The following is a 26,324-nucleotide window of genomic DNA, read 5'->3' as shown; positions in this document are numbered from 1 at the left end:
ATAATACGACAGCAATCTCATATATAAACGAAGCTGGCGGAGTGAAATTCCCTCATTTAAGTGAACTTGCGCGAAAAATCTGGCAATGGTGTGAAACCAAAAAGATCTGGATAACAGCCTCATATATCGCATCTAAGGAAAACGTCCATGCCGACGCTGCATCTAGAGTTATTAACTTAGATATGGAATGGGAATTAGCTGATAAATATTTTAAACAAATTACTAAAAAGTATGGTTCCTTTACTGTTGATTTATTCGTTTATAGGATTAACTCAAAGTGTAAAAGATTCTGCTCACGCTACCCAGATCCAGAGGCATCGATAGTTGATTCGTTTACAATTTCATGGACGAGAGAACAATTTTACGCTTTCCCTCCCTTCGCCGTTATTCTACAGACATTAAGAAAAATTATTAGTGATGAAGCAACTGGAATCGTAGTCGTTCCGAATTGGCCCACACAAGTGTGGTTCCCTTTGTTTACTTCTCTTCTGTGTGAAGATCCACTAATATTGAAACCATCACCTGACCTTTTACTTTCTCCTTGCAGGAACAAAAGTCATCCCCTGGCACACAAACTTTCTCTAGTGGGATTCAATTGCACCATCAACTCTCAAGCAATATGAAGGAAGCCTTAAAAAATGGGTGTTATTTGCCAGGGAAAAAGACTACAACATCTTCGATCCTAGTAGTGCAAATATTATTGAATTTTTAACGAAAAATTTCAATGAAAAAGCAAGCTATAGAACTTTAAACTCATCACGATCTGCTATCTGATTAATAATAAAGAAAGACATATCTAAAGATATCCTTATATCCAGATTGTTTAAAGGAATCTTCAAAAGAAGACCTACCACGCCAAAATATTCCACCACATGGGACACAGAACAAGTTCTGGAATATATAGAAAAACTGGACTCAATAAAGGATCAAAAGTTAAAAGTTGTTTCAGAGATCGCAGCAACGCTCTTAATACTTGTAACGGCTCATAGACTCCAACCTATCTCTGTTATTATAATTGATCACCTAAACAAGACTTCATCAGGACTTCAAATAAAGATCCCTGATTTGATAAAGACATCAAAGCCGGGAAAAAACCAGCCAGTTCTCACAATTCCGTTTTTTAAGAAACGACCTAAACTTTGCGTAGCTTCTATAATCCTACACTACCTCAAGCTTACAAAATCAATTAGAGGAGAAAACAAGAACTTGTTTTTATCTACAAAAAAACCACATAAGAAAGTCAGCCCTCAAACAATTGGACATTGGATCAAGTCATTATTATCCAAAGTAGGCGTTGATACTAAAGAGTTCAGTGCATACAGCACAAAACACGCCGCTGTTTCAACTGCTTACAGGAAAGGAATTGATATTGATACAATAAGAAGAACAGCAGGTTGGACGGAACAATCAAAGACGTTCGCACGTTTCTACAACAGACCTCTGACAGAACCTAGCAATAAGTTTGCTTGACAATATTATCTAAAAATAATTAAGCATGTTTCCTGTTTATAAAAAAAAAAAAAGTTTTCATATTTAATAACAACTATAATAACATTCAGGTGTTTAAATGCATTGCTAGTTTTCAAGAATTGTAATTTATTTGAGAAAATAAATACAATAATAAAGCGCTATCACAGACGCTAAAAATCTACAAGTTATCAATCATCGAGAACGAGACGCGTAGTATAATTGAACGATCAAACGAGCCCACCGAAGGCGGGCGAAGTTCGATCGAAATTATACGAAGCGTCTCGTTCGAAGATGATCATTTCCCACCCAAAGAATCCCCCGTCCCTTAATCATCTTCGTAAAAAACTGTGATATCGCTACATAAAAGACACTAACAGACTCTAAAAGATATGACGACCGGTAGAGGCGCGCGCGAGCTACTGGCCTCGGTGCGCGGGAATATTTTTTAATTTAAATCGAAACGTTGTGAAGTTTAAGCATACTTAACAGTATTACAAGTTATCAATCATCTTCGAACGAGACGCTTCGTATAATGTCCATCGAACTTCGCCCGCCTTCGGCGGCTCGTTTGGTCGTTCAATAATTGTTTTTTTCTATCCATTTTTGTAGTTGTAAATTATAAAACATTGATGCTTAAAAAATAAACAGTTTCTCCGGTTCAAGATAAGCTTATGAGTGATAAATATTGAGTTTCGAATTATAAATTTTCTGATAATATTTTTACGACATAAGACTTATTTTTCAGATAGCATATTTTCGAAAGGAAAGATAAAAGTGTCTTATTTTACAGTAGCTAAAAATTGTTATTGTGTACGATATTAAAAATTCATTAAGTAATTGTAGAGATAACGCCTAAGTCTTGATGAAAATTATTTAAAAATATTATAATATTATTGATAAATTAAAAAAAATATTATTTTTTTGTAATATTTTATAAATTATTTTTATTGTTAAAAATTTGGCTGGCTACTTCGTGAATTCAACTTACTATTTATTTTTGTACCTACTGTGTTAGAAAGAAGTATACAAAGATAATATTCCAGGTATATTTGAGTGACTACGCCTATGGAAAAAGGATCAATTACAAAAGGATCGAAAGTCGATAGGGGCCATAAACACTTGTCTAAATTCACTTTATAAATGCCAATTCGAAACAAATTTCTATCTCTATTTGATCAAAAGATAGCGAGTGACCATTGTTTATAAATTATGATAATAATTTATGAAAAAAACAAAAATTTTTCTTCATCATTGCGTTCAAGAAGGTTCAGCTAATCACCAAAATATTCAGCGTGAACAAAAAATTTGAATTTACGATTTTACAGAAGTCTAAAGTTGATGCTTGTTTTGAGACCCCAAAAAAACCCCCGTTTTTTACTCTTTTATTGTTTATATTTCTTGTCAAAAATTTTTTATAAATTAGCAATTTTGGATAGAGTTACATAAAACTTTGACTCATCGATCGATATCTGTCATATTTCAATGACATTTTTTTTAAATATAAGTTACTCGCGTTTTAAAAAAGTAGTCAATACTTTTTGACTGTATAGTAAGCAAACATTTTTTTGGATATCACTTGAAGTGCAAAATGATGTTTAACAATACGCTTAAATAGTTGTAAAATAAAAAATTTAATGCACTTCCTATAGGATGTCTTGGTTTGCCCTGCTACTGTTTAATAATAAAATGATTATTGGAATAAATATGTGGTTATAATTAGATTCAGTGAAATAAGCAAATCAAGAGTATCAAAATTGAATATAAAATTAATTTTTATATTATATTTCTGATAAATTGATTTGATACGTTATGTACTTCATAGAATCATCAATACTTATAAGACGACAGTATAGCAGCCGGGAATTTCAAGACGCACTGGGATCATCAAAGTTAAGCAGTATTGAGCGTGGTTAGTAATTGGATGGGTGACCGCGTCGGAGTTATAGCTGTAAAATCATCTGTAATAATTTTTTTTTGGTTACAGGATTAGGTACGACGAAATCAAATATTATATCCCTAAAAATAACCACATATTTAATTAAAGGTAATGATATATAATTTAATGTTGTTACATGTAGTTATACATGAGTTGTGACATGGGAAATTTTTCCCATCTATATTTCATTTATAAAGATCATTTTTTTTTAGTATTACTTAGTCTAGAGTGTTGGCCAGGCTGATGGAATGCTGAGATTCGACACGCCTGTGTCGCCCCAAGTGGTTTCCGATCAGAATGCAAAGCTCGAGGTAGAAATTAAGCCGAACCGCGCCAAATAAATTAAATTAAGTATGGATGGATGCGTCCAACAAAAATTTACGATGTATTTAAGAGTGTGTGAGAGAGAGAGAGCGAATGAGAAAAGCGACCGGGCGAACCCGCAGTTCAGTTCGCCATCAACGACCAGGGAGACATCTGGGAGTGACAACGATCAACGAGGGAAACCCGGAATCGGAATCTACGAATGACAGGACGTTGAAGCAACGGGAGCACATCGAGGCTCCACCTGAACGCCGAATGGAGGACTAAAGTGGGAATCGACCAACCATCGACCATGGAAATTTATCCGACAACGGCTGATTGGACGCGCAGCTTCTTAGCTGCGCTAGAGAAAAACCACATGTTGCTGGAAAACTAAACAGAAATAATTCAATTCTGATCTGGATACCGTTCGAGCTAATATTAACACGCCGATAAATTTTTGTTGTTACACTAAAATCAAGCTAAGACGGATTATATTGGAATTTCATCCGCTTACGTGTTGAATTTCTTTAATTAATTAATTTTGAGTGTCGATCCCGCCGAAAGTCAGTTTCATTGTGTCATTGCCGTACACCAGAAAGCCAAGAATTATACCAAAAGTTTTTGGTAATTTCGACAACGAAAAATTCCGTTGTGACGCCATCGCCGGGAACCTCTGCCGCCTGTCAGCACAGCCGACACCTGCTTCCTGGACTTTCACACCGTGACGAGAGGTCGACTGAACGGGGTAAGTGCGGTCGCAGTTTGTTAATTTACCTGGGTGACTTCACCGCGACCCGCGATTAAGCCGAGATCGGATAGGTTTCTTACCTGTCCGAGTTACAAGCTATAATTGTTTATTTAATTTTTTTTTATATAACGTTTGAAACAAAGAAAGGACAACTAATTACGATTTTGAACTTAAGTCCGATAATAATTGTGTACCGAAATTCAACAATTGCGTTGTTGAATTCCGGCTTCGGGGTGACGTCAGCCAGGTGTCCGGTGCCAATTTTTTTTTGTAATACCTGCTGTTGAGAGACATTGTATACATTTATCGATTTGTTTTGGTAAAAATTTGAGATTGCCTGCCGCAGAGAATTGGTGTGGCGGTCCTGCCGCCTCGGTCACGCCACCAACGGCCAGAAGTCCAACTAGACCTACCAAAGCGCCAGTCATCGGAGCGGGAAACCCTCGCACTACTATCACAAAACAGTCCCGCACACACTCAAATTCTCCCGCCTTTTCATACGCCATAGCTGTGGCGTGATTTGGTGTTATTGTAATATATGATGATTATTTTTATGATTACAGATCTCAGTGTGTGATTTGACTAACATATAGATTTAGACGCTAAGTACTATTGTATGCAGAAATAAGTGAATAAACACCATTAAATCAATTAATCTTGCAAATAATATCATTACCATTTTTATATACAGTGTAGTACAATATAACAACTACATTGGCTCGACTCGAGGGCCATCTAAGAGCGCCAATAGACACTATACCTCGAGCTTTGTTCCCGTGTACTGCCCGACAGGTAACCACAGTTACCGACGGTCCTGTTATCCGCCGCGGATGATAACTGATTGATAGATTGTGCCATCGATAATATATGTACTGCAGATCGATCCACTTGATAAATTCATTCCTCAATTGCGAATTGAAGAAAATTTTTTTTTTGTTGTAATTATTCGACTGATTTCTTGTGACCGACTGTATTAAATTCGTTATTGTTTAAGAAGGAAAATAATTTTTTTTTGGTTGTTAATTTGTTTGCGAGGCTCTTATTCGATTCGTTGTGTTTATACTTTTATTGCGTACTAGCGATATTGTTCGACTTCGAGTGCGGTTAAATATAGTACCGATTCCGACTGGTCTGATTTTGGCGATTTTAATCGAATTTTGAACCATTAATTAATTAAATTTTTTTTTGTTACTTTTTTTAATAAATTCAAAGTTTTGTTTGTTAAGAAGGGACAATAGAAACAATTTTTTGTTGTATTGATGAATTCATAATTTGTTTGTTAAGACAAGAAAAGCGAAACAGTTATTTTTTTCTGTTATTTTTTTTGATAAATTCAAAATTTTGTTGTTAAGAAAGGACAAGCGAAACAATTATTTTTTTTTGTATTGAGAAATTCAAAAATTTGTTGTTAAGAGAAGAAAAGATAAAACATATTTTTTTTTGATAATATTCAGATTTTTGTGATATTGAGAATTGCCGGACCTGCGTAATTGTTCGATCTAGTTCATTGTTAATTAATAAACATATTTGTAACAGTCCCTGCGCATTAATTTTTTTTCTTGGAGCTGTCTCAATTTGTTTTTTATCTCTGGTGGTACAAATATTCCGAATCGATTCCTATACCCGCTCTACAAACTTTAGGATCTCTTCGACATTGACCTGCCGCCCATCGACGATCAATTGTTAACTTCCGAACCGTGGAACGTAAAGTTCCTGGCGCCCAACAATCTACGAACCAGGTAAGCCAATATTTAGGTGGAGCTCCCCGGCGCTGTCGACGCCAGTGCCGTGAAAAAGCCATCATAGAGTATATAAAATTATATAACTTATATATGATTATATATAATTAGACCTGGCCAATTTTCAGGTCTAATTATATATAAGTTATATTATATATAACCATATATAATTAGGCATAATCATTTTTTTCCGGGACGCTATTCAATGCTATGTAAGGCTTTGAGATCATTTACAACATTTAATTCCTGAAAATTGCAATTGACTAGATGCCAATGACGAAGAGCTCCAACAGCGTTTAACGCTTTTTCTTTATCAGATACAAAACAATAACAATTATTATTATTATTATTATTATTATTATTATTATTATTATTATTATTATTATTATTATTATTATTATTATTATTATTATTATTATTATTATTATTATTATTATTATTATTATTATTATTATTATTATTATTATTATTATTATTATTATTATTTTGTTATTAAATGCTCAGGGGGGTTATCCCCGGAGTCCGATTCTCCGAGGGCCCAGCCTGAGCTCCATCCGTTACTGCTGGACCACTCCGCACAACAAGGCGGTTAGTGATCACAGCAGGCCAAAGTCATTTCCCTTAAGAGACGGAGAGAACCAAGTAAAACAGCCTTCTGCATCCTAACTGCCAAGAACTCAGCTTTTGATGAGCAAGCTGGAACTTTGGCAAGTGAGGATACAAAAGACTGTTTCATCCCTCCTAGGACGCCAACAATCAGGACGACAAGCTTGACACGGTAACCTGGGTAAAGTTTGCCAATTTCAAACGGGAGATCCTGATATATTTGTCTTTTGTGCTCTTCTTTGGCTGAGATGTTGTATTCAGCCGGGGCCGAGAACTCAATGACATAAATGTCACGAGTGGCCTTGTCGAAGAGCACAATATCAGGTTTGTTGTGATCTATCCGCCGGGTTGTTGCAAATGGCATGTTCCAATAAATTTTGCAACTGTCATTCTCAACAACCTGGGGAATATCTCCTGGCAAATAAGGCAGCACTGGTGTCACGTCAATACCGTAGCAATGACGAAGATAGTAGTACAGTACTCTCAGGGCAGCATTGTGACGCTGGATATATGCACCTCTCGCCAGCACTGGACATGCCGACAAAAGGTGCATAAGCGTCTCCGGATGTTGTCTACACCTCCTACAGGACGTGTCCGGAAGCTGCACCTGGAGCACCTTGCTACGGTACTCAAGAGTGTTAATGACACCATCTTGGCAGGCAAATATGAACCCTTCAGTCTCGGACATCAGGCCCGCTGACTTTAAGAAGGAAAACGTCAGCTGGATGGACAAGCCATGATCACGCACGTGTTTAAAGAACACGCTGTGCATGGACTTGTCCATCAGTTCGCCAAGGAGTAGTTTTTCCTCGGCGTTCCTGATGACGCTCTTAAATTCCTCCTTTCGAGTTCCATAAGAGCGTTTATTTCTCCAAGACCAAGGGTTCTTGCCGCATATATTGCTGCCTTATACAAGAATGACCCCTTATGCGCATTTTCATGTTTATGTACAATTTGCATAAGAAAGTCATCCTCGTCTGCAGTGAAATTGACAACTTCGTGAGTTAAACCCAGGACCAAACGGTCGTGAAGCCGCTCCAAACTCTGCAAACCTCTCCCACCGATGGACCGGGAGAGGTATAATCTGGCGACTGATGAATTGGGGTGCATGCTCCGATTCATATTAATGATCTTACGGGTTTTTGATGTCGAGATCTCGTAAATCCTTTCGGGTCCATTTCAGGACACCGAAAGAGTATAGTAAGACTGGGACAGCGAGCATGTTAGTAGCTGAGACTTTGTTTTTGCCGGAAAGTTCGGAGGACCAAATTTTCCGGAGTCTCCTAACATACTCGCTCTGGAGAGTTGTTCGACTTCAGAGACCGCATGCATGCGGTGCTCTTCCATTCCTAGATATCTATACAACTCCCCGGCGTCTAATTGGCTTAAGACGCTCCCATCCACTAATTCGACATCATCACCAGTATCAGAGCACTTACCCCTCGCCAGATGTACGACCGCACACTTGTCCAACCCAAAAGACATTCCGACATCTCGTGTGTACTCTGCTACGATGTTGAGGGCCGCTTGTAGATGATCTTTATCAGCGCTATACAACTTCAGATCATCCATGTAAAGCAGATGGGTAATAGAATAGTTTCGATCACCCGGAGGCCCCACAGAGTACCCATGAGTTTTACGGAGAACAACAGATATAGGCAGCAGTGAAATGCAAAATAGCAGAGGGCTCAAGGAATCGCCTTGGAAGACCCCTCGTTTGTACTCTACAACTCCGGTTACGTGCAATGCGTTTCCACTTCCAATGTGAAATCGCGTTCGCCAGAGCTGCATTGTACGCCGAATACATTCCACTATTTCGGGATTGACTCCCAGGCATTTGAGTAGATATAAAATCAACTCATGTGGAGTTGAGTCAAATGCCTTGCGATAGTCAATCCAAGCCATTGACAGGTTGCGTTGATAGTAGATCGCATCTTGTAAGACGCATCGATCCACTATCAGGTTCTCCTTGCAACCTGACAGGCCTCTTTACTGCCACGTTGTTCATATATCTGTTGCCATACAGGCTCTATCTGCTGCAAGATACGGTTATTTAAAATTTTTGTAAAAATTTTATAAACCGCATTCAAGCAGGTGATAGGCCTGAAATTCTTAGGGTCAGACAAGTCACCTTTTTTAGGTATCAGTACGGTTCGCCCTTCTACAAGCCAGTCCGGAATCGGATCGTCAGCTCTAATGTATGATGTAAATATGCGGGCCAGATGGAGGTGGGTAGAAGTAAACTTCTTCCACCAAAAGACATTAATGCCGTCTGGTCCCGGGGCAGCCCAATTTTTGCTGCCATTTAGAGCTGAACGAACTTCATCCACACTGACTGCAGGGGCTCTCTTCATCAGCATTCTGTCGACGGTGTTCCCGACAGAATACTTTGAAGTCGTGCAGAGCTGGAGTGTTGGCGTTCACGTTTGGTTGATCTCCATACAACTCAGTCCAAAAGCTTCCACCCGCTCAGGTGTTGGATAATTCCCGGTAACATCGGTCTTTGGTGTCAGAAACCGTGAAGGGCTGGATCGAAACAACGAGTTGTCGACCAACCGCTTCAGCCTTTTCTCTAATGACTTTTTAGCAGCCACTAGAGCCCGCAATTTATTAAGAGACTCTTCCTTGATGACATGAAGAGTACTCTTGTTCAGTGTGTGATGACGCCACCGAAGTTCAGCAGCAATGCGCCGAATTCGGGGCGTGTATGGTGTTTGAGTTGTGTCGTACTCAATCACACACTGAATGCGGGAGACCTGTTTCCGGGACATGTCAATTTTCAAGCCAAGTTGTGAGATGCGCTGTTTCAACCTTGCCTCGATCGAGAGACATTGTCTCTCTCTCGGAAAAGCCGAAACTGCTGCACCATACACAACCTGGCTCACAGTGAGCAGGGTGGAATCCTCCAGGATGTTTGCACGGAGATCTTCGTTTACCGCGTCAAGCTGTTGTTGGGAGTAAGTTATCTTTTTAGATATACTTACTTGCCGTCCTACAAAGGGATTGTTGTTGTCCAAGGAGGAACGGCGTCGCTTTGGTGTAGTTGCGCCGGAAAGGAAAGTCTATTAGACTGCCTTCTGTCCGGCACAAGCGATCTTCTATTTCGCCGAAGATGAGCGGCATAATTACGCAGGTGTTTGGGCGTAAAATGCGCTAGCTCCGGATGCATATCACTCCAAAGAGTGTGCATCCGGGCCATATAGCCGCTCACCCCCGGCTCGCTACGTTGGTAGCACACCAAGAGATCGACTCTCAGTTCCTCCGTCCACTTAAAGTAAGTCCTTAAGGCGCCAGGGTCGTCATCATTCATCGGGTCCGGCGTGCTCCTCCCACCTGATGAATGGTCCTCATCCGAAAAGGACCGGTTGTGGGGAGCACTTCTGAGTTGGTATCTTGTGGTAACTCAGTTATTTCCATGCAGTGGGTAGTTGGCCCACTGCACGGGCTACGTCGTTCGCCTACAGACCTGATGTTATGGTCTGCGTTTCCCGCGATGCGCCGCTTGGAGGCCACGTAGCAAGCATCGCTTATTATTATTATTATTATTATTATTATTATTATTATTATTATTATTATTATTATTATTATTATTATTATTATTATTATTATTATTATTATTATTATTATTATTATTATTATTATTATTATTATTATTATTATTATTATTATTATTATTATTATTATTATTATTATTATTCCTCATATCTAATTCAACAGGCATTAGTGAATTACACATTACAACATTTTCATGTTCACATGATGAATCATTATTATCATTGATATTTTCATCAGTGATAGAGATACCAAAATTATCCCAATCTACTGAATCGTCTAGAGTTTCAAACTCTACGTCAGTCTTGTACGAATCTCGTTTGCTAAATTGTAATTTCTGTTTTATCTCCATTAGCAGAATGTAGAAGTTTTTACGTACACGGAGAAAAAATATTGTTAGAATACCCTTGTGGAAAAATTTCTCTGAAATAACTGAAAAAGAAATTTAATAAGTACGAATAATAGTTATAAAGTTTTATGTTTTCTTAAAAAGTCCGAAAAAGTCTTATTAAATCAGAAAAACTCTTTATTCGACTTAGAAAGTCCGGTTTTTACCAAGATTTCGGACTCTGCCAGAAAAGTCATTCAGAGTTATTAAAACTTCTTGTAGGAATCCTTGTGGAAATAATTCTCTGAAAAATCTCTTAAAAAGTCAAATTTCCCCTGCAAGTTGGGACTTTCCTAAAGGGTTATTAAAGATTTGATAAGACTTATTCAGTTTTCCATTAAAAAGAAGAGAGTTTCGTTTCAAAAAATTTACTGGTCAGAATTGGAGAAAATTGAAAATTAAACTATTGAAAGAATTAATGCATGTTTTGTAAAGAATTTTTTTCGAATAATATTTTCATCACAAAAATATTTCGATAAACATATAATCGCTCATAGTTGAGCATGTCAAAACATCAACAGCAAATAAAGTGCATTTGCTGGTAAAGACAGATATTACTCAGAGAGTAAATCAAATCAATATTTAATTTGGACTATAACATATATAACTTAACTTTCTAGGTAGGAAAGAATTTTCTAACCATACGCCATCTATGAGAAACTGAAAATACTTCTTTTTCAGTCAACTTTTTCAGCAAGCTTTTTTCATTTATTTATAAATGATGTCATTTTTCAAAAAATTTTCTGAAAAAATTAGTATCGGCATTATTTAAAAAGCTAGAAGTTATGAAAATTTGAAAAACATCGAAAAAAAAATTACTTTTTATAAACAAATGCGCATAACAATAGATTAGCAATAATTAAAATTTTTGATAATAACTCATTTAAAAGATCGTTTAATCTTTTATATATTGACTAGAATGTTTATTTTCAGTTTCTCATAGATGGCGTATGGTTAGAAAATTCTTTCCTACCTAGAAAGTTAAGTTATATATGTTATAGTCCAAATTAAATATTGATTTGATTTACTCTCTGAGTAGTATCTGTCTTTACCAGCAAATGCACTTTATTTGCTGTTGATGTTTTGACATGCTCAACTATGAGCGATTATATGTTTATCGAAATATTTTTGTGATGAAAATATTATTCGAAAAAAAAATTCTTTACAAAACATGCATTAATTCTTTCAATAGTTTAATTTTCAATTTTCTCCAATTCTGACCAGTAAATTTTTTGAAACGAAACTTTCTCTTCTTTTTAATGGAAAACTGAATAAGTCTTATCAAATCTTTAATAACCCTTTAGGAAAGTCCCAACTTGCAGGGGAAATTTGACTTTTTAAGAGATTTTTCAGAGAATTATTTCCACAAGGATTCCTACAAGAAGTTTTAATAACTCTGAATGACTTTTCTGGCAGAGTCCGAAATCTTGGTAAAAACCGGACTTTCTAAGTCGAATAAAGAGTTTTTCTGATTTAATAAGACTTTTTCGGACTTTTTAAGAAAACAAAAAACTTTATGAACTATTATTCGTACTTATTAAATTTCTTTTTCAGTTATTTCAGAGAAATTTTTCCACAAGGGTAACTATCCAACGTATCTTTAAACCACGTATTGTTAAATTAACGATTTGGTTACTTACTATAACAATACGTTTATCTGTTTTAAGAATACATATTTATTCAGTTAATGATTTACAGTATGGCTGAGGTAGTGATATAAGTTTTAGTTACGATAAGGATTCATTTATTTAATATAAAGATACGTGAAAAAGCTCTTCTGAGCATATGTAGTTTTGTTAATCTACGTAACCGCATCGTCAGCATAAGGATCTGTATAACTAAATTGACCATACGATGGATCGCTGTCGACCGCGAGAACTTACGGAGCTTGCGCAATCGAGTCTTCGATTTGCCGATGGCTCGATATGTTTTTGTCAATATACAATCAATGCGTCGTACTTATATTAGCTGCGTTCTTTTAATTGGTAAAACTTATTTTTTCGTTTTTCAAAAACATTTTATAATTTTCAATGGATGAGTGAGTTCGAAATAAGTTGCTTGAGTGGAATTTGGAAAAATTGGAAGAAATTTTTGAAGGTAAGTTATTTTAATTATTTTTTATTTTTCTTGCTTGCATATATGTATATTGTTGCATGCAGTTAACTTCTTATGACGATAAAATGACAATTGTCCGATTTTTTTTATGATATTTTTTATTATAATTTTTTTTTTATTTTCAACACTATCAAAAAAGTAAATAATTGTATTTATTGAAAGTTTCTGGTATACATATATTCTAATTGAACATTGATTCTTAATAATTGGAGTTAAAATTTTATTATTGTGTTTTTTAGACAATGAAGTTGATGAGGAAGAATTCTCTTAGACCAAGAATAATTTCTTAGCTCAAGAATTTATTCTCTTGACTCAAGAAAATCATTTTCTTCAAAATCGGATTCTTGGTTCAAGAGTTTGACTCTTGAGTCTAGTCAATTTTTTTTATCAGTGTATAAACTATAAATTTGAAAATTAGACGATAATGTCATTTATAAAATTAGTCGCAAATAAAAATGATATTAATGAAATTAGCGAAATGGAAATTTCACCAAATCAAAATTCAGTCATTTATAAAATAGCAAAAACAAAAATCTTCGGCTACGTGGATTTAGCAAATTCTTACTGCAGAAACTTATAAAATTAGCCGATTGTAAACTTTACGAATTGTAAAATTAGCTGTTTTTAAACTTCTTATAACTTTTGAATGAGTCAGTCGAATCTGCTCTAATTTTCAGAGAAACGAAATTTATGAAAGTCCTTGCAGATGCCTCAAAGCGTTTTTTGATCCGTCGATCCGTTAAAGAATTACGAGAGATTTAGAAACGGCTAATTTTACATTTCACAAAGTTTATAATCGGCTAATTTTACAAGTTTCTGCAGTAAGAATTGGCTAAATTCACGTACCTACAGATTTTTGTTTTTCGCTATTTTTTAAATGACTAAATTTATAATTGGTGAAATTTAAATTTCGCTAATTTCATTAATATCATTTTTTATTTGCGACAAAATTTACAAATGACATTATCAACTGATTTCCAACTTTAAAGTTAATAAACATTCTATTTTACAAACGGCTATTTTCCAGTAATATTAAAAACATACTTGAATTAATGACCACGATTGTATGTTCGTTTTTAAGGTTATATATAATTATATAAGACTATATATAATTATATATAATTTATATATAACTATATGTCTTCACATATGTTTGTTTTTAAAGTTATATATAATTGCATATAATTTTTATATAACTATACGTCATTTCATACGTTCGTTTTTAAGATTATATATAATTGATATATAACTATATATAATTACTTATAATTCATAATTAATTGAATTTCCCAACCACAAATAAATTTGTAACTCTCGAGCTTGTTCATTTTGATTAGTTTCTCCTATTTTACATTTAAGCATTTGTACACCTTGAATAATTGCACGACTCATGATGCGAAGCATCAGAGAGTGCTTTATGATCGAAAAATTTTTTTCGCCTCATTTTAGCGGCTATTTTTATTATTATAGCCTTATTAGTTCACGGAATCAAGATATTTTGCATACTATTGTCGAGATAATTTGATGGAGATTAATTCCATACTGTTTAAACATTGATTTACTGCAATAGAATTCGAAAAAAAACACCAAAATAGGTCAAAAAATTTTCCTGTCCGTCATGTATGAAACCCGGAACTTGTGAAAAATTCATTATTTGAGTAAAATTTTTTTTTTTAAATTCTAATCGACGATTGTAGGTCAGTGAATGCGAATGATTAACTAATTCAGTGTCGTTTAATTACAATTAATAAAAAACGAAAACTACAAGACTGTATATCTATAGATATTATGTACATTTATTCTACCAGGGGCGCTTGTGCAGTACCTTCTTCCTACTATAGCTGTTTTTTCGGCAATTAATTTTGAACGACTTAAGTTTTTTTATTTTTTTTTATATTTCATAATTAAATGAGCATTATGAGTCGTGCACTTTTGGATTTTCTAATTTTTTTTTTATGTTATTAACTTCAAGACTTTCATGTATATTATTAATATATTATTATATCATGTATATTAATTTCGAGGATTTATTAAAATTTAACCAATTAAATAATTGTCTTCGAATAAATTAATTTATTAATAGTCAATGAATCTTTCTATCAGTGTATATTGATAATTAATAATTTAAAAACAAAATAAAAAATTTTGTGTATTACGCATCGATTATGCATACGATTTGCATTACTTATAGTTGTTAAAAACTCTGTTATTCAAGTAAGTCTCATAGGTAAACGGGTAAAGTAATAGCCTCTTAAGCGTTAGGTCCCAGGTTTGGTTCCCGCGCGTGACGGTTTTTTTTTTCTATGGAAATAATTCTATATAGTTATATATAATTATATAGGGCCATTTTTCATATATAATTATATATGGTATTATATATAATTATGTCTAATTATTTATAACTTTTTTTACCCGGGATATGGAATTATTTTGAGAGTGGAAGGTTTTAACTCAGAATACATTATGGAATTTGTAAGAATTTATTCTGAAAATAGTATGTATCCACTCTGGTTACATTCTGGTTTTAATATGTATTCTTTCTGATTCCAATATGTATTCGATCAAGTTACATTCTGAATTCAAAATGGATTCATTATGGTTTCGATATGTATTCACTCTGGTTTTACTCTGGAAACATAATGGACAAATATAACAAACACACTCTGGATACATGCTGGAATCAGTCTGATTACAGAATGTTTCCAAAGCGATTCCATAGTGTTTCCAGAATGAATCAAAGGTTGCGAGGGTATTTCATAAATAAGTAACATTAATATTATTTAATCAATTTCAAAATAAACTTATTTGATACTGAATATAACTGTAAGATTGTTACTTCGAAAAAGAGTAAAATGTATTGAAAGAAATTTAAGCCATGTTATTGATTATAAATGCATTTGCTATTATTAATTATAAGAATTTAATTCTTATATTCTTTATTATTTTTAAAAAATTATGAAGTATCTTATTTTTAACTTTCTTTTTGCTTGACAGGTTATTATAACTCCTACTTTTCCTTGTCCTGAAGATAATATTCCATTTAATTCTAAAGCCCTCGATCCTGCATCAGGTATATATATTTAAAAAAACCACGCCAGTTTTATTTCTGTCATTCCTTTGAGTTTTTGTTTTTTTTTTTAAATTTATGCTACACTATTCACTGTTAATTAAGTTAAATTAATTAATTATTTAAATATTAATTTCATAGATAATGGTTCCCAAGTGCTAGAAAATAAAGATCATATTGAATGCAATCCTATTATTATAGACATGTATCCTTATGATGAAGAAATTTCAATTAATACATGTGAACCAATTACTGATATCCTCGAAACTCTAAAATCATCAGTTCAAGGTTTAGCTGTACTTTATTATTATAAGAATCATCGGACATTTAATGATTTCTACAGAAATCTTTTATCTGACGTAATTGTGTCGACTGAAATGCGCACAAATCACAGTTTAATGTACTTTGTAGTTCTGCTATTATTTTTAATTTTGAATTTCAAATACAGATTAAATATTGTTAATAAAGTACTTTTAAAAATTATTTACAGGATAACTCCAGAAAGACTACACGAATTGGCATTACTAATACCAGAAGTATGTGTATTAGAATTATGTGATACGTATTACGTAACTTATAGTCGAGAAAAAAGCAAAAAATATTAGCTCGCGGCAAATTCCATACTCGCTACAATCATTGGAAGGACATTCTAATTCAAAGTGGATCAACACCAAATTGTAGAGGACTTAAACGAAAAATAATCGATGAATCTGCTCCGGTTCGTTTAGGACGATGTCTGGACATTTTTGAAATTGGTTACTATTAGTTAATTATCATACTTCTTACTAGTTCATTTACTTACAGTCTAATATAAAAATTTTTCTCAATTTTTTTTTAGATTATGTACCTCAAGATTATGAAGATCAACTAAATTATTTTAAAACTCGTATAGATCCATGGGATACAATCGAAAATTACTGGGAAAAAACTTCGAGCAAACGCATTCAAGACCTTATAAGTGATAATAAAATTACCAGTAGTGATTACTTAAAGACTTTCGTAGCTCTCAGGAATAAACACGATGGCTTAAAACTAATTGACATTGATTTTAATAATCAATATCCCAATCAAGCAACACGTTTGATTGATAATTATAAAAACTTAGAGAAAAAGTTATATACTTATTGTGATAAGAAAAAAAAGAAAAATGCGGAAATTAAAACCCAATTAAATCTGTTTAAAGAGAATATTGATAAAAGTGAAGGTATTTATTTTGACTTATGACTATTTTATCTTTATATCCGATATTAATATTTACTTTTTTCATTATAGATATCCAGAGTGGAATAATATTTCGATGGCTACCCTTACTTTTGCCGTGTCCTTCTGTTCTTATTTCTCGAGACAAGTCAACTTGGCGACCAACTAAGGAAGATGTTATTAATCGGTTTGTAACGGGTTGGTACCGTCCCTTGGTCACCCCTTTATTTAAATTTGATAATTAAGGGCGCCACTGGAATTTTTATCACGGTTTCCAGAACTGGTCCAAGCAAGAGAGATATCACAGGGTCGGGAGAAATTATAAAAATTTGACACAAATAAGAACAATTAAACTTTGCATTAATTATAGATTTATTTTGACAATCTGACAACAATTAATTCTTATTTTAATACTCACACACACTCTCATACATGTAAAGGTTTCTTATTCCTAACGATACCCTCATATGGAGCGTCAATATCGTAGTTTCTATCAAATTACCTATTCCTAACGATACCCTCATATGGAGCGTCTATATCGCAGTTTCTACTTAAATCGCGCTGTCCACAGGACCCTCACGCTCTATGACTCTAGATATGACCCTGGGTGGTCGCCCGGACCCCTGCCCAAGGTTCATACCGTCCTTAGCCCTTTCGTTGTCGCCCGGACCCTCACTACGGGACTAAGGAACCTGAAGTCGACTAGGACAGAGGAGGATACCATGACACTAGTCGACAACCTGCTAATACTAACCTCCTCGACAGCCCGTGAACGAGGAGTATATACTGTAAATTATTTTTCCACACACACACACACACACACACAATTCTCAATAAAAATAATTTATCTAATACACACTTGACTCTAATTTACAATCATTTTAAAATCCATAATACTTTTTACAATATTTCTTCCTGGGAATCAAATTCCCGGTCCCTGACTTGACTTCGATAAATAATTTTATTTAAATTTTGGTTGCTTAATTAATGATATCACAGTAGCGTTTATTCAACCAAGATGTTAGATTAATTAAAATTTACTCGAATTTAAACTGCCTGAATAATCGGCTTATGTCTATTTGAATTCCAGTCAAGATTTCAGACTTAGTTTTTAACTTGGTAGAATTTTCCCAAGGCTAATTTTTATGTTGATTATTTTTTGAAATCATCGTACTGGAATTTGACAAATTTATTTATCGAATTTCATTGAACAAATTTTCTTTTGTTGATAAATTTTCTCTTGTAATTTTGTTTTATAAATTAATTCACCACTTAACAATTTTAATATTCTAATTTAAGGAATTTGTGTCTATGATAATTTTATTTTATAATTTTTAATAATTTCTCAAAAGTAAATTTCAATTATTAATTTTAATTTAAATTTTAATTCATTTTTACTTGTTGATTTTATTGGTCAATTTTGATCTAACTCGGAGAAATTTCTAATTTTAATTTCCTTTAGTTTTATTTTAATTTCTAATTTGTAATAAATTTAATCGACAGAATATCGTTTATATAAATGACGCAGTTTGACTTAAAATTGTCGATCTCAAAATTCCTGATTTGTAAATTTTAATCTAAATTTATTTGACCAATTTTATAATAATTTTATTTCTTTTATTTTTAAATTTGGATTTTTTCAACTTATTGAATTTTCTATTTGTTTAAATTTTATTTTAATTAATTTTAACCTCGATTTATAATTTAGATATTTTAATTAAATTCGAATAATTAATTAATTAATCAAGTAGGGTGATTGGAAGACGGAACCTGGCCTGTGCCTAGAGTTTCCGGGGACGACGCAATAATTTCCCGAGGTTAAACTTTATTTTGTACCTGAGAACTTTTGACGATTTCTTCTCTTGAGTTCGGCTCTCTTTGTTGTTCTCGTTGACTTCTAATAGAGGTAACCTTGTCAGCCAAAATCACGGTGTTCTCGGTACTCGGGTTCACTGCGTCGCAGCTCGGGATATTTAGCAATATTTTATCTGGAAATTCAGGATAGTTAGAATTGTTTTCATTGGATAATTAGGCCGGCTAAATGCCTAGCAGTAATTATCAATTTTATAAGTTAAAATAATCGCTCTGAAGGTTCCACAGGAATCTCAGAGGAATATTAATATTTACCTGGTATTTCCAAAATTTCGTGTTGGTTGCTCGGGCTCCGGCTTCACAATGTCGTTTTTCCGTTCGGCAACTTCACTCGTCCCTCGTGTGGGATTATCCCCACCCGCGGAACACTTATTTTCTAGGCCCCGGAACCTATGTAAATTTTATTTCTACTGCGCGAGCATCCTAGACCACAGCGCTCTATGATCCGTCGATAACTAACCGCGGCTAGGATGAGGACCTTCAACGGGTAATGAAGGAGCCCCGTGACACTGCCATGACTGATGCTTGTAGTTCCGATTCACTTCAATTTATAGTTGTCCATTCAGGAATTTAATACAAAATGTCCACATATGATTGTATGAAAGTCTTCATATTTTTTATGATTGTACTTTACGCTACCTACATCGAGATATTTCATCAAGTCTTGTGGGGGTTGTAGATTACCAAAACTGTCAAAGTAAATTACTTGATCATGATTTTTCTTGTATGCAACCCAGTGAGTTTCAGGTCCAAGTTTATCATCCAAATTTATTATTGCTGTTTCATTTGTCTTAGGTCCAGATTTTGGTAAATCATTTCTCACGCAAACCGAGTCACTCTGACGTCACGATCACGCCAGATGCATCGATTTATTACATTGGCTATCGATGTCGACATCAATAGACCGAATTTTCTGATTGGCCGCTTGCTCCGCTGACATACGCAGTCAGCCTTCATCCCGAAGCTGACGAGAAAGAAGACGCATTATCATTATGAATCTTTAACCACGCTTTCAAGTAGTCGCTTCGCCATTTTTCATAATCGGTTCGCTATTTATAAAGTCCGCTTATTTGAGCTAATTAAATAATTTAAGTTGCTTAATTAATTGCTTTATTCATCTATTTCTGTTTCAGGTAATTTTCAGTGTTATTCGTGCAGAATTAAACTGCTTTTTCCAGTGCCGAATTTGTGAGCACCACGTGTCAACCGGCTTCGCTTTAGTTCACACGCTTTGCTTTCTTTATCCGCCTTTATTTGAGTAATCCGCTAACTTAACAATTAAACATTAAGTATATTCAATGTAAATAAAGTTCTAGTTTATTTTGTAAATTATATTTTAGTATTTTTTAATTGAGAAACCGGCTAAACCTGATCCTTTAGTTTTCCGCCTTTTCAGCATTTTACAGTAGTCTTGAGCTTTGTTGTCTTAGGCTTGGTCATTTTTCTCTTCATTCTCACGCTTAGTAATAGGTTTTTCTTTTTTAAGACCCATACCGAAACGTCTTTTCAACTTCATGATTTTATTCACACTCCAAGCAGCAGATTTTTCACCAATAGCAGCGTCTCTTGCTTGAAATCGTTGCAACGCTTTCTCAGCAAGGATTTTATCAGCCTTGTGACGGGCTTCCAAATTTTCACGATTTTTAGAGAAAGCTATATCGTGTTCCTTACACACAGCGTCCAAAGGATTTATACCTTGATCACCTCGAGCTGACCTTTTGGCTAACTTTGTACCTGGACCTCAGTACTGATACCCTGATATGTGAGGTTCAAGTGGGAGCTTATTGATTATGTTGTTGAACAAACCTTTACCACGTCTGCTGTCAGACATGTCACATCGAAGACTGACTCGCTTATCTACATAAGCCGGTATATATATATATATATATATATATATATATATATATATATATATATATATATATATATATATATATATATATATATACACTAGTCACAAAAATTAAGGGATATAAAAAAATTCCAAATTTTTTGGTGATTTTCAGCGAGCTGTAACTCCGAGGAAAATGATCGCACAGAAAAAAAAAAAAAAAAAAAGCAAATTGTAGCTCCAAGTGTCTAGTTTTTAGATATGACCATGAAAATTTTTGTCATCGTCAGGTCTGGAGAAATCCTAAGAAAACTACTGAAAAAAAATTTTTCGAAATTTTTTTTCGTCTTAAAAAAGGTCTACGGGCTTCAAAAAAATTTTTTCGATTGTTTCGTTTAAAAGCTCTTTTAGTAAATTTAATACCCTTTAATTTGACGTAATCAAAAAGCCTGTACGATAATTTGCCGCGGAGTTATCGTCAATCAAAGCAAAAAGTTTTTTTGACTTTGGAAATCAATAACTCTGGAAATAATGACCGTATAGGAAATCGAAGGAGGGTTTTGAAAACTACACAATATTCTCTATAAGAAAACGTAAACCGCTTTTGAAGAAAAAATTTTTTTGAATTGAAAACTCGGACTGAAAAAAGACAAAAATTCGCATAATTAAGGATATTTGGATAACTTGGTATAACTTTGGATAAAATGGATGAACGAAGGATATCGTTGGTAATTTTTAACTTCAAAGTGTCCCCTAAAATCCCTAAGAAATTCAAAGCGCTGCGATTTTTTGTTCATAGTGCCCAGAAGCTTCAAATTCTGTGTTTTCGCAAAAATCACCATTATGAGCAATTTTGTGATTTTTATTCATTTTTCCATTGAAAAAAATTTTTTTCAAAATTCTTTATTTTTCGATCAAAGAGATTGATTTTTCAAGAAATTTGAAAAAAAAAAAAAAAAATTTTCAATTTTTTTCGAAAATTTTTTCGAAATTTTTTTATCAAAAATTTTTTTAATTTTTTTTTTTATCGTCTTCAGAATGCTTCACTATTGTCAAAAAAATTAACTCAATTTTTTCTGTCCGCTACAACTGCCTTAGTTTTAAATCTCATTTTAAAAATTCAATAAAAACAAATTGATATACCCCCCGCGGAGTTCGGCTTTTCCTCACACAAAACTTGAATTTTACGTTTTCTTTTTAGCCTAAATTCCTTACGTGAATTTTATGTAAGCTTTTCTTTGATAAGCACCTTTTGATATGCCTCGTCGACATTTAGCTGCCACAGATGTGGCTCGCATTGTTACCCTCCTTCAAGAGGGCTACAGTCAGGTGGAAGTAGCAGCTTCTATGGGAGTGAGCCAGTCCGTTATCAGTCGGGCCTATGCCCGATTTAACGCGACTCAAAGTTACGATCGTCGTCCGGGTCAAGGTAGACTACGAATCACTACCGAGCGTGTCCTTCAATACCAGAACCCCGTTGGTCATCGTTCGTGGGACGTTGATAGGTACGTCGACGAAATTCTGGAGCCACACGTCCTGCCTATGCGCACACGCATGGGGGCAAGACGGTTCATTTTGATGCAGGATAATGCTCGTCCTCACACTGCAGTTCGTACGCGAACTTTTCTCCGCGCCAACAACGTAACAACGCTTAATCATCCAGCGATGAGTCCTGATTTGAACCCAATTGAGCATGTTTGGGACATGCTTGGGCGTCGATTGCGGCGAGACTATCCGCAACTGCACAATCTTCATCAGTTGACTCAAGCGTTGTTACGTTGTTGGCAAGGAATTTCGCAACGTGATATTCGACGATGCATCAACATGCAAGAGCGTTTACGAGCTGTGATTCGGAACAGAGGTGGCAATACACGGTACTGAGCAGTTACTGCCGTGCGTACAGAGGTCATTCGGCAGCTGCAAACAGACAAACACGCAGACAAAGACACACACACACACACACACACACACACACACACACACACACACACACACACACACACACACACACACACACACACACACACACACACACACACACACACACACACACACACACACACACGTGTGTGAGAAGCGTAAATCCGACCGAGCAACCTCCACGTGGTACGCTTTGGGTAACGCTAATGCCGGCGGTAAAACAACAGTCGAAAAAAATTGAGAAAATTTCGAAAAAATTTTCAAAAAAATTGAAATTTTTTTTTCAAATTTCTTGAAAAATCAATCTCTTTGATCGAAAAATAAAGAATTTTGAAAAAAATTTTTTTCAATGGAAAAATGAATAAAAATCACAAAATTGCTCATAATGGTGATTTTTGCGAAAACACAGAATTTGAAGCTTCTGGGCACTATGAACAAAAAATCGCAGCGCTTTGAATTTCTTAGGGATTTTAGGGGACACTTTGAAGTTAAAAATTACCAACGATATCCTTCGTTCATCCATTTTATCCAAAGTTATACCAAGTTATCCAAATATCCTTAATTATGCGAATTTTTGTCTTTTTTCAGTCCGAGTTTTCAATTCAAAAAAATTTTTTCTTCAAAAGCGGTTTACGTTTTCTTATAGAGAATATTGTGTAGTTTTCAAAACCCTCCTTCGATTTCCTATACGGTCATTATTTCCAGAGTTATTGATTTCCAAAGTCAAAAAAACTTTTTGCTTTGATTGACGATAACTCCGCGGCAAATTATCGTACAGGCTTTTTGATTACGTCAAATTAAAGGGTATTAAATTTACTAAAAGAGCTTTTAAACGAAACAATCGAAAAAATTTTTTTGAAGCCCGTAGACCTTTTTTAAGACGAAAAAAAATTTCGAAAAATTTTTTTTCAGTAGTTTTCTTAGGATTTCTCCAGACCTGACGATGACAAAAAATTTTCATGGTCATATCTAAAAACTAGACACTTGGAGCTACAATTTGCTTTTTTTTTTTTTTTCTGTGCGATCATTTTCCTCGGAGTTACAGCTCGCTGAAAATCACCAAAAAATTTGGAATTTTTTTTATATCCCTTAATTTTTGTGACTAGTGTATATAATATAAACAGCAGTGGTCCTAGTTTCGAACCCTGTGGAACACCGTGATCTATATTTAGTTTTTTTGATATTGCGTTTCTGAATTTGACCTTTTGTTTTCTATTGAGCAAGTAAGATACAAACCATTGTTTCACCGTACCTTTGATACCCATTAACTCTAATGTAGCTATTAACTTACTCCTATCTATCGTTTCAAAAGCTTTAGTTAGGTCCACAAAAAGTAAGCCAGTTAACAAACCCCCATCTAATGAACTCCGCCAATCAATGATACAGTTTTGTATCGCAGTTTCACATGAGTGAGACCTCCTAAAACCGGACTGTTCTTCATTTAAAATATTTTGTTTATCTACATATTCTTCAAGTTGATCTTTTACTAGTTGTTCTATAATTTGTTCAATAATAGGTAATGTATTTATTGGCCTTAGGTCTTCCGCTTTATAACTACTTTTTATTTTTTGTATCGGTATCACTGTAGATATTTTTAATATGTCAGGCATAATCCCTAGCTTTAAAGAATTATTTATCACAAACATTAGGGTGTCTTTTTCCGTTTCCCATACCATTTTTATTACAAAAGCATTGATTTCAATCTTTGACCCTTTCTTGCAGTCTAGATTTTTAATAATTTTATCTACTTGCGCAATAGTAATTTCTTTAAAACTCTGCCAGCTTACATTATTGTTGTAAAATTCATCCCACTCATTTTCATTTTTCATTTCAATATCATCTACTATTTTTTGGACATTATTTATAAAGTAATTATTAATTTTATCAGCACAAACCTTAGCATCTGTATAAACTTCCCCCTCAAAATGAATTTCTTTTAATGATTCCAACTCACATTTCTTTTTGTCTCCAATTAATTCTTTTAAACTACTCCATAATTTATCTGGCTTAAACTTGTTTCTATCAATACACTCTTCGTAATATTTCTTTTTATAATTCCTGATCTCATTGACTACTACATTACGCAATTTTCTGTATTTATCTATATCAGTTGAAAATCCTGTCAATTTTGCCATTTTAAATGCTCCATCTCGTTCAATTATTTTTGTACGTATTACATCATTTATCAATGGTTTCACTCTCCAGTTTAATTTAACATTTTTTGTATAATAGGGGCTACTTCATCTAAACTATCTAGTATATTACATGTGATATTGTTTACAATAAAATTATATTTTTCAATGTCGCACACATCATCGCAGCCATACTTAATATCTAACTTATTAAACTTACTTTTTAACGACAAATAAAATGCATTTTTGTCAAAATTTTTAAAATTTCTCGTCAAATATGTATTTGATGCATTATGTTCTATATGAGTATTATTTATATCTATTTGTACTATATTATGATCCGTAATTTTAGGTTTATCTAGTACTTTTGTATTGACGTTCATGTTTGTGAAAACCAAGTCAATAATCGTGCTGGATCTAAAATTTGATCGTGTAAAGGACTCTACTCTTTGATCAAAGCCTAAGTACTTCAACTCATTAACTATTCTCTTACTGTAAAAACTATTTATATTTATATCTATATTAAAGTCCCCGGTTATGATTAATTTATTCCTATCTTGTATATCTTCAATTAATTTAACAAAACTATTACAAAACATACTTATGTTACTGCTAGGTGAACGGTATAGATTACATATCATTATTTTATTTTTACAAATTTCAATAGTATTCATCCATACTCCATTTATCACACTATTGCTACTGTTGATCATTTTAAATTTAATATTATTTTTAATGTACGTAATTACACCGCCTGTTCTATTGCTATTAGAATCCGTTCTCACATTCTGGTAGTTTTTGATCATTATTTCATTTTCAGGTATCGTAGGTGTCACGTGCGTTTCAGTTAAGCATATAATGTCTGGTTGAGAAGCATACACCCAGTTTTCTAACTCATCTTTATGATAAATTAGTCCACAAATGTTTAATACTACTATAACTAGAGTCGAATGCTTTTTTTGCTATTGTTTGTTTGCTGTTATTTTTGTTTGCTCGTGTAATAAAATTTTTCTATAACATTCGCAATGTCGGTCTGTGGCTACATGATCTACTTGCCAATCTTTTAAATTATGTTTTTTAGCCCACTCAACACAGTTTACACATTTTTTAATTAAACTTTGACACTCGGCTTCCTTGTGGTTACCGGCACAGATCCTGCAAGTTGTTCCTTTTGTACATTTGTTTGCAAAATGATTGAAACCCCAGCATTTAAAACATCTAACTGCATTGATGTAGTCGAATGCTTTGCAATTTTTCCAACCAATTTTGATATGAGTATTTATTAAAATTTTTTTATGTAACTCTGGTTTTACTTCGAGTATTGCAGTTCCAATTCCTTTGTTGTTTTTAAATAGTTTTAGTAACTTAACGTCGTCCTTGTTCGAGTTGTTTAATATTATGTGGTTCTGTTTTATCAAATTATTTATAAATATTTCTCCATT

At 33.9% G+C, this 26,324-nt stretch overlaps 1 protein-coding gene across 1 annotated transcript; it reads right to left on the bottom strand.

Annotated features, from left to right (window-relative positions):
* Positions 1 to 18,945: 18,945 nt before the first annotated feature.
* LOC141528909 (uncharacterized) lies at positions 18,946 to 24,885 on the bottom strand. The gene is made up of 2 exons (XM_074245192.1): positions 24,003 to 24,885; positions 18,946 to 19,115 (listed from the first exon to the last, which is right to left on the bottom strand). The coding sequence occupies exons 1-2, from the start codon at positions 24,883 to 24,885 to the stop codon at positions 18,946 to 18,948; spliced, it is 1,053 nt and encodes a 350-aa protein (XP_074101293.1).
* Between the last annotated feature and the right edge of the window lie 1,439 nt (positions 24,886 to 26,324).

Source organism: Cotesia typhae, unplaced genomic scaffold, assembly GCF_013202065.1.
Source record: "Cotesia typhae breed Kobodo isofemale line unplaced genomic scaffold, CoteBio_Ctyphae contig_44, whole genome shotgun sequence".
In the NCBI taxonomy this organism is placed as follows: Eukaryota; Metazoa; Arthropoda; class Insecta; order Hymenoptera; family Braconidae; genus Cotesia; species Cotesia typhae.
The sequence above is the reverse complement of the archived record's forward strand: the minus strand, read 5'-3'. Positions and strand labels throughout refer to the sequence as shown.

What these genes read in the sequence shown, in the direction of transcription:
- LOC141528909 (XM_074245192.1), bottom strand. Translation starts at nt 24,885, where the DNA reads ATGGCAAAATTGACAGGATTTTCAACTGATATAGATAAATACAGAAAA. An exon ending in AGAGTTAATGGGTATCAAAG is followed by an intron (nt 19,116 to 24,002) that starts GTACGGTGAAAC and finishes CTGAATTTCCAG; the next exon opens with ATAAAATATTGCTAAATATC.